Source organism: Dermacentor variabilis, chromosome 7 (genome assembly GCF_050947875.1).
Source record: "Dermacentor variabilis isolate Ectoservices chromosome 7, ASM5094787v1, whole genome shotgun sequence".
Taxonomy (NCBI): domain Eukaryota; kingdom Metazoa; phylum Arthropoda; class Arachnida; order Ixodida; family Ixodidae; genus Dermacentor; species Dermacentor variabilis.
Window position 1 is genome coordinate 145,916,411 of NC_134574.1, and position 14,112 is coordinate 145,930,522.

The 14,112-nt window shown below is 49.7% G+C and overlaps 2 protein-coding genes and 1 non-coding gene across 3 annotated transcripts in view; 2 read left to right on the forward strand and 1 right to left on the reverse strand.

The window, feature by feature from the left end:
• The window catches only part of LOC142588103 (retinol dehydrogenase 14-like), a 169,166-nt gene that overhangs the window by 111,847 nt on the left and 43,207 nt on the right, over positions 1–14,112 (forward strand). The gene's annotated exons all lie outside the window — the stretch shown is intronic.
• LOC142588102 (solute carrier family 22 member 7-like) lies at positions 350–13,294 on the reverse strand. The gene is made up of 4 exons (XM_075699568.1): positions 12,413–13,294; positions 10,538–10,988; positions 4,448–4,641; positions 350–1,109 (listed from the first exon to the last, which is right to left on the reverse strand). The coding sequence occupies exons 1-4, from the start codon at positions 13,052–13,054 to the stop codon at positions 666–668; spliced, it is 1,731 nt and encodes a 576-aa protein (XP_075555683.1). The 5' UTR covers positions 13,055–13,294; the 3' UTR covers positions 350–665.
• TRNAE-CUC (transfer RNA glutamic acid (anticodon CUC)) lies at positions 7,012–7,083 on the forward strand. Its single transcript has one exon. It is a non-coding gene; the product is annotated as a tRNA-Glu (tRNA).

The following is a 14,112-nucleotide window of genomic DNA, read 5'->3' on the forward strand; positions in this document are numbered from 1 at the left end:
ACACACAGCTCAACTATGAACGAGCAGACGGCATCAATCCGTGACGTCACGGCGCGTTGGCGCGATAATCTTAAGTATACGTCACCTCCCGCGTTTCATTCTCGCGTCTTTTCCGGTTTTCCACGAGTCTTCTCGCAGTTCGAGTGGCCTTTTCTTTCTTTTGTGTGTGTGGAATGGTAATCTACGAACACAGATCAAATAATTTTGCTCTTTGGTGATACACGCGAGAACAAATCTTGCCGTAGACCCCAAAACTCGATCGCTCACGGCGTCCCTCTCTAATTGCTCCGTGCCTGGATGGAGTGTTAGGAATTGCTTCACAGACATACATTTTTAAAGAAGGGCGCTCTTTAATAGATACATAAAAGAAAAAAAGGAGTTCACAACAGCGTGACGACTGCCTTCCTTCGCGGCCGCCATCTCTCCCCCTCTGTGTTGCCAGCCTTGGCTTCCGATTCCGCTAAGAGGAGCTAACACACGACGCTCCCATGAAAAGTGGTCAACGTCCCAAGCATTCACCAAGCGCAAACGCTGTTCACGGCCGTAGGTCGGAACATAATTAAGCCTGGCTTTTCGACATGGCAAGAACAATGGTTTCGTTGCGCGCGCTTGTCCCCGGTTTGCAGTCTATAAGACCGTTGTCATGCGACCACTCTCGATCGGGATCAAGCCAGACCCGGATGCGAAATTCTCGATCGCGATTGGCTCCCTCGCGCACCTTGCGCAAGGGAACCAATCGCAACCGATCGAGAAGTTAGATCCGGATCAGGCTTGATCGCGATCAAAAGTGCGCCGTGCGAATACCCGGATAATACGACCTCGCGACACTTGCCGGGCAGGAGGAACGAGATCGTCCCCAGGGCCGCCACGAGAAAGCCGAGCGCGATCATGCTGACCGCGACGGAGAGGCGTCGTCCCTTCCGCCGCATGAGCAGGACGTTGGCGATCGCGGCAGGCAGCTCGAGCGCCATGAGGGCGTAGTACGCGGCGTGGTCCTCGTGGCTCAGTCGCAGCGTGTAGAAGGCGGCTATCGTCAGGAACCAGCAGCCGAAGGCCACCATCGTCCCGGCGCGCAGGTCTGGGTTGGTCAGAAGCGCGACCGGCGACGCCTGGGGGTCAAAGCGATCGACGTGCGTCGGATTAACCACTCGTGCGTAAAAAAAAAAAACAATTTAAGAAAACATCGTCGCCTGAAAGGGAGCATTGGTGGTGATGGCAAATAAAAAAATTACCCGGTTTTACATGCCAGACCCACGATCTGATTATGAGCGACGCTGTTGGACCACCTGGGTTTCTTTAACGTGCACCTAAATCTAAGTACATGGATGTTTTCTCCCCCATCGAAATGCGGCCGCCGTGGCCGGGATTCGATCCCGCGGCCTCGCGCATAGCAGCCGAACACCATAGAAATAGCAAAGTACTTAACAGCTACACGAACTATAGTGTTCCCAGTTCATCAGCCGTATAAATTGCAGTACAGGTTCTATTACTAATTAAATTAACACATAGTGGTGTCACGCGCGCACAGGAAAACATGAACCGATCGCGCCTCGACGAACACGAACATTTGCCGTCACAATGTTGGCGTGACAAAGAGCGCGAATAGATGTGAACGATCGCCTCTGCTGCACCTCACTCTAACGTGTCCTTGCGCGTCCTCCAGCAATAGGTGTGTGGGAAGACAGCGCACATGCAGGCGCCAGCCATCTCGGCTCGCCCAATTTTTGCACCAGCCGGAAATGACCTCTAGTAGAGGGCGCGGGCAGTATGTGCACTAACCGCGCGGACAGCCATGCGCAACCGCAGCCGGGCTAGATGAATAGACGGGCGATCGATCACCTGTGCACTTTAGTGCTTGCTCGACCACCCCCGCTTTCGCGTTCTTTATCAAGTGATCTCCAACACTGGACACTATGATCTTATTGCACCTGGACTTTGTGGGGTACCTCAGGGTGAAGCCAACGGCAAAAATTCGCTGCGAATGTTCATATGATTTGAGCAACTGCTGTGACATTTTAGCAGGTTCTATGCCACGGAACTGTAAGATCGAAATTGTGCAGAAGCCAGCCACAATGATTGCCAATATAAGTGAATAGTCCTAACGAACAAACGAGTGAGCGAGCGAGTGAGCGAAGGAACACATGAGCAAGTGAATGAACAAATGGACGAAAGTTTTCCTTGACGAGTCCGACCCCTTACCACCGACCACCAATCAACCACGAAATCGGGCGAAAACAAGAAACTTATTGGCTTTAAATATTTAAGGAAGGAGCACGTAGGACTATTGCTGGATTAACAACTGAACTTTGAAATAGCTTGCCTGCTTGGCTGATTGCTTTCGTATCATGGTGAGCGTCTTGTAGCGTGAAAAGACCAAGGCAAGAGAAGTTGCTGTTTCGCTGGAAAGGCGAAGCATGGATTTCGATAGCAAAATTAGTAAACAAATATTATACGAAGGAAGGATAGCATATCTGCAGTATAAACTTGCAAACATTCGCTTAGCAACCTAATTAACAAGCATGGTGTCGCGCACGCACAGGCAAACATGAACGCGTCTCGCTTGATGATCGCGGAAACTCGCTGTCAAAACGCTGGAGTGAGGAAGCGCGGCAGCAGCAGTGAGCGAATTAACCTTCGTGCTGCCTGTCGCTTCAACGCGAACTAAGCGACGAAAGCACAGCGCACAGGAAGCTATATCAACCCTCGGTGCATCGCAGATCGCTTTCGAGGTAGGGCTCGCGCGGCCACGCGATACTCAGCAGTCGCCGGAGTAGAACGCACTACCCCCCCCCGCCGATGCCTTGCGCGCGCCATATTGAGGCACCATCGCCGACTCATCCTCGCACGCTTTCACTCACACATACAGCATACGGCGCGCGGCGACGATGTTAACGTCATTGGGCTTTATACTGAACATCACGGCGACGGCAACGGCAGAAATTCGCCTGGAGTGTCCGTATAATTACTCTCGCAATAAAAGAGCGACACACAGTGTCGCTTATGCGAAATGTGTTCGCAAAAGCCGCAAGATGACGCGTACCAAGCGCATTCTCCAGCACAGAAGCAATGCCGCAATCATCACGCGATACACATGTACTTAGCAGGCTTCAAGAATGCGACCAGTGAGCTTCAAGGGCTTGTCCGCGCACTTTTATTGTGAACTCCATTCTTGGCAATATTAGACCCCTTTTCGGCTATTTGACGATCAAGCCAACTGTTCGCACGGACTGTCGCGACACAGATCTCAGAGGCAACATCCGGACTTCGCGGTCACGCCGCTTGATGACGCAGCGTGTCCGGAAAGCCGCGCGACCGAGGAGCCCGGCTAAAGTACACGGCTCATGAGCACGGACGCGCCACAGGTGTCAGAAGTCACGTGTGCCAGAAGTCACGCGATCTCAGATGCCATGCAGTTTCTCACGGACTTCGCGGCGATGTTGCTAGATGGTGCAGCGTGTCCAGAGGGTAGCGCGAGAGAGGTTCCCGGCTGCGGTCCGTTCTTCACACAAGGCGCGATTCGGCTATTCGCATATTTGGATAGTCATCGTGGAACGACAAGCGCTACCTAAATGTCCTCACTGCCACAAATGTACACCTTCAAACGCTACATTTCTTTAACAAAGCGAACAGCTTTCTAAAAGCGTTCGGCTATTCGCTTACATTGAGGATCATTGACGAGTTCCTGCACAATTTTTCTTAGCGCGCAGCTGTTAGGCGCCCTTTGCTGCGGCGAGCGTCGGCGTTGTCCCTCGTGACCGAACGAACGAGCACAACGAAGGATGAAAGCGAACGCGGAACGCAGCGGGAGGTGAAAGAAGGCGATAGCGAAGGAGCAAAGCGGAGGAGGAGGGTGCAGCAGAACTGCAGTGTGCTACAATAGCGGAACCATGAGGCGGAAAGTGGAGGAGGAAGGTATGTCGAGAGGGCGAGAAGAAAAAGCGTAGTGCCGCGCAAGACGGGATTTTCGGCGACGATGGCCCCGAGGTGGCGCCAGAGTAGCGCCGCGTCGTCTGTGCACGGACACAAAGCGCTGCATGAGCGGACGTCTGCCTGCGGCGGCCGCTCTGACTCGCGCCCACGCGCCACTTGGCACGCACTGCTTCTCTCGTGATCTCCAGATTATGACGAGGCAGTCTCACCGCACTTCGCTCCGTTTGCGACGTGCCGCACGAGACAGATTGTCCGCGCCAGCCAATATATTCCGAAATGAAAACACGTATAGAGCTGCGCTTTGAAGTTTCGCGTTAGGGAGTATCGGAATCGTCAGTGAATTTCTTTTTTGTTTGTGGTTTGCATCTTAGTTGATTACGTACACAAACTTGCCCGGTACATCTTACCTCGTATAGTTGCAAGCTTTGTCGCGTACATTCTGCCCCATTTTGTTACGTCACTTTCTTTTGTTGTTGTCGTTGTTGTTTTGATGGAAAAGTAAGCTGACGCGGCATACCTCGTCGGAGGCACTGAGGCACGTCGTCGACGTCCTCGACTTCTTGCTCTTGCGAATCTCGTCCAGGCGCCTCGCGACGCGCACCACATCGACGCCGTTCATCTCGGCCGCCGACAGCACCACCTTGCAGACCCGGCCGAAGCGGCGCGTCGCCAGGAGCCAGCACGGCGACTCCTCGACGAAGTACATGGCTCCTATAAACAAAAGTAAGCGACAGACAAGATTACGAGTTGTCTGGCTAAACACGTCGGACACACACGTTGTTGTACAGCGAGCGCGTGCAAGTCACTCTCTGGTAAAATAGGGACCAACCCGCGCGACTGGCCTATGTACGTATATATACAGACTAGAGAGACAAGTCATGTCTGTAGACTCCTTCCTCTCTGTCCTTTGCAGTTCCGACTTTCTGCGAAGACGTGATCAACCGGGACAAGATGAGACAGATCCTCGCTGGGAGTTCTGATAACAGTTCACGCCCATGAAAAAACGAAAATTCTTGCGGAAATCACGTTTGGCGACTATAGGATTTTACTGCGAAGATACGCGCTTAGGTTTACACACGTGACTTGATCTGAGATGTTTGGAGCGAATCTAGTGCTCCGTAGAGATATATGCTTCCCATGACAGGCAGTACGGGGGAAGGAATGTGACGAAGTATACACGGCATGTACAACTTACTAATAATTCTGTAATCCGGTTGTGAGCAGGTTAATCTTGAAGCTTAGACTCATGGGCATTTCAGTTTCTTTTTGCTTGTTTGTTGGATTTCAGTTTGTCTACTAATCGCTAACAATACGCAGGTGTAAGCCGTCTGCTGCCCGGACTGTGTCACATCTGGTGTACGAAACAGCGTTGGGCTAGGCATTTTATCTCTTTCTTTTCTATATATTGAGGACGTTGTTGATCTTGTTAACCCATGTGTAGTAGCTATAGGTTGTTTGCTGGTATCTGTGTTTTCTTTTAAACTAATCACTCATCCAAACGATCGCAGTTACGTCAACACGATAGTTCGGCGCAATATACACGAATGGTGTAAACAATTGGGGGGACCGGTACTAAACACGAGCAAATGCGCCCGTGCATTTCATTAATCACTAGCAAAAAAAAAAGTATACTGCTTTCATAAGCTTACCTATTGGGGCCTTTACCATTACAAGTAACTTAATTGTGACACTTACTGCTAACCTATACAATCCACCGCTTTAGCTAGTGGCTGTGGCGTTGTACTGCAAAATGCAACGTCATGGGTTCCACCTTGGCCACGGCAGCTGTAATTCGACGGGGGCGAAGAAAAAAAAAAGAAAAAAGAAAAAAAAAACGGCCGTGTACTTGTATTTAGGTGCCTTTATAGTAAGATTCTACAGACGGTGAAAATTAATGCGAGGTTCCCCCCTGCAGTTAGCCTCGCAATGTGTGATTGTGGTTTTGGCACGTAAAACCCCAGAATTAAATTTTTGCTAACCTATCCCTTGGAATCTTCATGTAGTATGTAATATTTGCTCACCCCCTCTCGTCAAGCCGTGCGTCCTAAAACAAGCTTAAAACTGTTCCCGCTAACGTTACACTTCTGTGCTGTGCTTCCACCTTTTTTAGGCCAAAACCAAAATGCGCATGCATTACCTGGAATCCACCCCCTTTTGTTTTACTAAATGTAACGCTCAATGCAGCAAAATCAAAGGAAGTCTGTGGGGTTTATGTTTAACAAGTCTGTCGCGTTAGACTCACCCTCTCAACTGATAGGAGCCGAGGACATACACGTACTAGATGTATACGAGGGCAACATTTTAGGCTAGAATTTCCCGCCCATCTTTACAAAAACGACTCTTTAAGTCCATCGCCATATTTATCACCGTTGATACATAGCATGTCCACCCGACGCCAACAACAAACCGCGCTAACTCCGTATTTTGCACGCATTGACCTGTTCAGGTTCTTTTTATTTTTCGTGGACGATAATCGACTGGAATTCTTTTACTGAAGCATATATGATCAGACTGCGACATAGCATTACTGCGCCTGGATTAACGTTGCTCGTTTTGTTTGTATTGCTATATTATTTTTGTCCACCCTGCTTGGACTATTTTAGGCCGCAGTAGGAAAAAAAAAATTATATCTACAACTGGCTGACTACGGAGGCAACTTATCTTGAACAATATGGTCTACTGCGTAGGGTTAATAAAGTTTAAAACCAACATTGTTTATGTTAGTGAAGTCAGCACAAGAGATTATGAGGCGCGGGGATTTTCCGGAAAGCCGAATACTCTCCGAAACCCGGACACCACACAGGCTCTCAAATCCGTAGTTTTAATCTGAACTTCTTCGACACAAACAGTAATTTTTTTTTTTCAGATTACAAGTGCCACAAGCCTTAAAATATAGCCGAAATTCACGCTTGTCCTACACACAGTTTCCTATGGTCCTCCAGAACCTGTGGCCCATAGAAAAAAAATTTTTTTTTTTTTTTGCGCTTGATCTCAGCCCCACTGTTCTCTAAGCATGCACCGCTTTGTAGTTTTAAGGCGCTTTTACTCTATGTGAAAGTCTAGTAAACGGTGAAACTTGTCTCCGGCATGGTCTAGTGGTTAGGATACCTGGCTCTCACCCAGGAGGCCCGGGTTCGATTCCCGGTGTCGGAAAGTTTTTTTTTGCGCTTATTTCTTTTGCATTATTATTATTATTATTATTATTATTATTATTATTATTATTATTATTATTATTATTATTTAGTACGCATCGATGGGGTCAGGTTAGGTTAGGCTAGGCTAGGCTAGGCCGACAGCTCGCGATGAACTACAGACGGTCTCACTGCTCTCCTCTCTTCCGTCGCTATAGCAACAAGCGAGAGATATGGCGGATCTAGATAAAGTGTAGCTTTTCACCTTTCTAGTTGTAATACATTATGTCCACTTGGATGGCGTAAGTGCAACCCCCTACAAGGAAAGTGGGTGGGGTAAGCATTGAACAAATTCAGCGGCAATTTAGCGGCAAATGCGAGAGAAATACGTTAGCATGACGCCGCACCTCCTTTGGGTCCCGCATCCATAATAATAATTATTATGGGGTTTTACGTGCCAAAACCACTTTCTGATTACGAGGCACTCCGTAGTGGAGGACTCCGGAAATTTCGATCACCTGGGGCTCTTCAACGTGCACCTAAATCTAAGTACACGGGCGTTTTCGCATTCCGCCCCCATCGAAATGCGGTCGCCGTGGCCGGGATTCGATCCCGCGACCTCGTGCTCAGCAGCCCAACACCATAGCCACTGAGCAACCACGGCGGGTGCATCCGTGATGTACACCACATTGCAAAGTGCTCTTCAATAGTTTACTCGACACACATCCTGCCGCTTCGAAGTGCGAAGTGGAACTGACGGTGGTCGGGAGCAGAGCATCGTCAATTGCATTTTATATATATATATATATATATATATATATATATATATATATATATATATATATATATATATATATATGAGTATCTGGGGATATATATATGGTAGAGCATCGCACGCGAAATGTGAAGGTTGTGGGTTCGGTTCCCACCTGCGGCAAGTTGTTTTTTTCATCCACTTTAATTTCCATTAATTTATCGTTTCTTTATTTTATTTATCAAGCACAAGTAACTTCCCCCATGTTTTCCTTGGCGTCAGTGTTTGTTGGTTTCTTATGATGTGACTATATATATATATATATATATATATATATATATATATATATATATAGAGAGAGAGAGAGAGAGACAAGAATAAAAATTGATATGAGTGCATGTGACAGGTATTACCAAATTCTGTCTGGGAGATTACCAATGTCGTCGAAAAAAAGAAAGAAGAAAAGTGTGTACTATCAATGCATTCTACCGGTGTTAACATATCGGGCAGAAACTTGGAGCTTAGCAAAGAAGCTCGGGAACAAGTTAACGACCGCGCAAGAAGCGATGGAACGCAGTGCGTTAGGCGTAACGTTAAGAGAGGGGAAGAGAGCAGTGTGAATCAGAGCAAGGTGCTGGCGCACTGCAGGCGCGGGTGTATTTGGTGATCTTACACAACACTACAAGCTAACCCGCAGAACATATGCACCCCCACACAAGTCACTACCTAGAGAGCAGGAGCGATTCCTCCGAGCTCTACAGGTTTAATACATTCCCCCACCCAACCAGAAATCACCTCATACACCCTACACAATTCTCTCCGCAATGCTGCTTCTGCGCAGAGCCCGGGTCCCTCAGGCACATAGTAGGGGGTTGCAGAGCGGCACCATTAAATCCTCCGAACCCTTGCCCCACTAACGAGCTTTGGGAGAGAGCCTTGGCCAGCTCCGACCTCGAGGATCAGCAACGGCTGATTGCGAGGGCCCAGGACGCGGCCCGAGCTCAAGGCATTCTGGAATGAGGACGCCTCTCCAAAGCTGCATTCACCCAATAAAAATGTTTATTCTCTGGTGATCTTTGCATTGTGGGCATCGACGAGGGCGTTCGGGCGACCGTCGAAAGCCACAGCAGAGACGTCGTAGAAGATCGCTTCCTCCCCAGGTGATAAGACCAGGTCCGGGCGAAGATTAGTGCTGCCGACTGGTCGGTTCTAGTGGATGATGCCGTAGCGATTCCGTTGTTCTAGTCGACATAGAGAGACAGAGAAAAAAAAAAAAAGAAACTGGGCAGGCTATGTAATGCGCAGGGCAGATGACCGGCGGAGCATTAGAGTTACAGAATAGATGGCAAAGAAAGGGAAGCGCGAAGTCGAGGAGGGCAGATAACTAGGTGGGGTGATGAAATTTTGGAAATTTGCAGGCGCGTGTTCGAGTCGGCTAACGCGTGACAGCGGTAATTGGAAATCGCTGGGGCCCTTCGCCTGATTACGATGATGATTTTATATATATATATATATATATATATATATATATATATATATATATATATATATATATATATATATATATATATATATACACGCACACACACCTCTCTTCTACTTTGCCACTCCCAATGTTTACAATATTTTATGCACTTTTTGAATAATGAGGCTATACATACAAATGTCCGCCTTAGCTTTTTTTTATACTGGTACAGTAACGCGTTTTCTTAGCTTCGCGAAGCAAAATTATATCTTTCGCGAACACTTCAGTCTTAGTGCCTCCTCAGAGCGCTTCTGAACGAAAAAAAAAAAATCCGCCTCCATTCCAGCCGTTGCTTACGTTAGACAAGTACCACAGCTGACGTGAGACGACGTTACACAGGCACCACCACCACAAGCGACGCACGTCACGCACACTCTCACCTCTGCAGAAACGCAGCCAGCATACAACCTCATTCTTCAAGGCCTTACGCCAAACACGGGGGGGGGGGCGGCTTATATATATATATATATATATATATATATATATATATATATATATATATATATATATATATATATATATAGGGGTTTTCTTCAAAGTTCAGCACGCAGGACCCGACGTAACATACACAGGAAAGAGACGACGAACTTTTTGGGAGACTTCTTTTACTTAACGTTTTCGGCTGGTGGACCAGCCTTCGTCAGAGTACAGTAACGCATGGACAACACATACACAGCTTTAAAGGCACCGTATCACGAGCAGAGGGCGCGCTATCTACACTGACTAGACCATACACTGCGCATCATAAATCATTATCATTGCGCATTATAAATGATTGTCCATGACACGCATTTTGGAATATACAAGAAATGAAATGCAGATGTGTTCGTGAACACATCTGCATTTCATTTTATATATATATATAATATATATAATATATATATATATATATATATATATATATATATATATATATATATATATATATATATATATATATATATATATATATATATATATATATCCTCTCTTCCACTTTGCCACTCCCAATGGTTACGCATTAGAAATTAGAAAAAAAGTCCTTTAAAATACAAACAGGACAGCGCAACACAGGACGAGCGAGTAAAGAGCACAGGACAGAGCGCGCTGTCCTGTTCTCTTTACTCACTCCTCCTTTGTTGCGCTGTTCCTGATGTTATTCTAAAGATGAACCAACCAGCCCCTTTGAACGCACTGCAAGGAGTCCGTATGTCGCACCTATGAGAAGCGCCGTCGGGATCATGTTGATGAGCTGGAACAGCGACCAGTCCTGGACGAGCTCGTAGAACAGCTGGCCGTACACCTTGGCCGCCGACAGGCCCCCGGCGAGCGCGACGCAGCAGTAGAGCACGCGGCGCGACGAGTCGGTCACCTCGAAGAGCAGCACGACCGAGATGACGAGCAGGCTGCCGGCGGACGCCGACACGACGAAGCTCAGCGCGGCGAACACGAGCAGGGTGCGCGCGAACGCGAGCACGATGCCGGCCACGAGGAGCACGAACAGCGAGGCGCCGAGCACGGGGCGCCGGCCCAGACGGTCGGCCGCGACGCCCGAGAACGGGGTGACCACGACGGCGCCGGCCGCGTAGGACGTCGCCAGCAGCGACAGGATCCAGCGCCGGTGGCACACCAGGTCCCACTCGGCGACGATCGAGTTGCGCGTAGAAGCCTGCGCGCGCGGGCATTGGGGTTGCAAGTCTCGTCGCGCTTTGTGGTCGAGATGAGAAACTAAAGCGTGGGCGTGTCTTGGCAAAGCGGGCGCGCTGCAGAAGTGGTACACGGAATGAAAGATGTGTGTCATCATCATCGTCGTCATCATCATCATCATCATCATCATCATCATCATCAGCCTGATTACGCCCACTGCAGGGCAAAGGCCTCTCCCATACTTCTCCAACTACCCCGGTCATGGACTAATTGTGGCCATGTTGTCCCTGCAAACTTCTTAATCTCATCCGCCCACCTAACTTTCTGCCGCCCTCTGCTACGCTTCCCTTCCCTTGGAATCCAGTCCGTAACCCTTAATGACCATCGGTTACCTTCCCTCCTCATTACATGTCCTGCCCATGCCCTCCCCCCATTTCTTTTTCTTGATTTCAACAAAGATATCACTGACTCGCGTTTGTTCCCTCACCCAATCAGCTCTTATCCCTTAACGTTACACCTATCATTCTTGTGTGTGTGAAGTGACTTTAATGGTAATGGAAGGGATAAGTGCAGTGCCGTAACTGTCTCTCACAGGAGAAAAAGATGAAGAGAGAGGAAAGGAGAAGGCGGGAGGGGGCCAACCCTCGTGTGCTCGGACACGTGGTGTCTCAACACACCAAACGCCTGCTGATGCACACCCCTGAGATGAGAACTATATATCGCGGGCGCGTCTTGACAAACGGGGCGCGCAGAAGTGGTATATACGGAATGAGAGATTCAGCACAGGAGAGACGTCCTTTCTTGTTATTTCCGTATACTGCGCTGCTCTTTTTAGGGTGTGTCTATGTAGCCAACCAGCTAATAGTTTACCGTTTTAAATTGTGGGCTTTAGCGTCCCGAAGCTGACCTATAGAGAGAACCACCGTATAGTGGAGGGATGCGCAATGATTTTGACAACTTGGCATCCCTTATAACGTGCAACCAAAGCACGGTAAGCGTGTTTGTATTTCGCCCACAGTGAATTGCGACAGCCGCCAACGGGGAATTGAGTCCGTGATTTCGTGCTCAACAGCGGGACGCCAGGGAAGCTATAAACGAAGTGCATAGGGAAACAAGGGAAGAAGGCGCGCCTCGCGGTCCTTTGAGTATGTTTCCACACGGCCACTTGCCCCTTAGATGACTTAACTTTTCTGTCAAATGTCTCGACAAAGACAAGTTCTCTTGTCTACAGCTCGGCGACTGACCCACGGCGCCCTCAACATCGAAGCGACTGACCCATGGCAGCGCCCTCAACAGTACAAACACACGTAAGCTAAATAAACTGACACGTTTCTCAAGATGAAACCTACGGTTGGCTGCCAGGTGTCTCACTTGTCGCTATCACGCGTTCCCGACCCGCTACAGCTACAGTCAGGCAGGACCACGGACACACGAAATGCCACTCACAGCGTAGTTCCAGCCGGCGTCGCAGGGCACTGTCCCGCGGTGGTGGCGCAGGTAGGCGGATGCGTTCTCTTCCCCGCCGGCGACGAAGGGGGGCTCGTAGCGGACGCACTTGCTGTACGACCCGTCCTCCTCGAGCGGGATGCTCGCGTTCTTCCACATCTCGGGCGGCAGGTTGGCGTACGCCGGCGGCGGACCGCACCAGTGTTCCACGGGTCGCGCCAGGTTCACCCTGGTCACGACGTGGATCACCGTGCAGAACACGGCCAGCTGGGTGCAGAGCAGGATGAGCCTCTGGAACTTGCCGTGGCCGAAGATGAGGATCTCGTCCAGGGGCGACGCGTTGGACGCAACCGCTGCGGCGTCGTCGGCGAGCAGCCCACCCGAACCGGTGGTTGCGCCCACGGTTGCCTGCTGCGTGGTGGTAAGGCCACGGCCCGCGAAGGACTCCGTTGGCCGTCCCTTTGGGGACAGCGGAGAGGTGGGCCAGGACGCTGCGTTTCCTCGGGGAGACGTCATGGCGGTGCCGCCGCCACTGGTCGGCTCGGCGCCCATCGCGGTCTCGTTGTCGGCGACGGTCAAACCGCTGGCGAACGTGTTGTGTGTGGCCGCCGAAGACCTCTTGTGCTTCTTCTTCTCGACCATGTCTGGGAAAGGGTCTTCGAGGAGGCGGCAGGTGTAGTAGAAACTACACGGTTCTTGGTCGCCGGAGTCTCTTCAAGAACTGTGAAGGCGTGAAGGATATCTACAGTTCTCGGTCGTTGTTCTCGGTCCTTGCCGAAGCGTGCGCGCTTGCGTGCGAGCGAGATCGCGTGCTTCTTCTTCTGGCTCGTGCGTGGCGAGAGCACGTTCCACGAGGAGCTCCTCTTGGTGATGTCTACGGCGATCTTCCTACTCTGGCGCATACGAGGGGGTCAGGCCAAGAAGCGGGCAGCACATTTAAAATAAAATACGATTAAACAAAGAAATAGAAGACGATATAATAGTTAAGGAGTAGAAACAGAAGAGGAATCATGCAGAATTGATTGAAGATGAATGAAAACGAAACGAAATTTGCGTGAACAATTTTCAAGAAAGAAGAACAATGTCAAATTAGCTCACCAATAATATTGTGCTGCAAACGAAACCAAGACAAACATCTTCTGCGGGTCGTTGGTGTTACTATTCGAGGAGGAGGAGGAGGAGAAACATTTATTAAAAAGAAAGGACAAGCAGGTGTCTTTCTGCTTGTGCGGGAGGCGCCCTTAGTCCAGGGCTCCTGCGGCTCTTGCTGTCTCCCGGGCCCGCCGCACCAGTTGCTGCTGGTTACGAGGGTCCGAACTAGTCAGCACGGCCTCCCACTGCTCGGGTGTGGGGTTGGGTATTTGCGGGGCCGCCTTCACGTTGGGGCACGCCCATGTGGTGTGATATAGGGAGGCGTAATCATTACAAAGGGGACACTTGTATGAATATAGTGTAGGGTGTATTGCGTGTAGTCTGCTTAGATGGGGGTATGTGTTGGTTTGTAGTTGTCGCCATGTTACGGCGTCTTCACGTGAGAGGGTCTTGTGTGGAGGCGGGTATTGTCGTCTGTTCAATCTGTGGTGTTGTAGTATGGCGTTGTATTGTAAAGGTACGGGCTCCATGGAGGCGGCCGTATCCCTCTCTTGTGGCGCCCGGGAGGCATGAGCTCGGGCTACAGCGTGCGCACGCTGATTTCCACG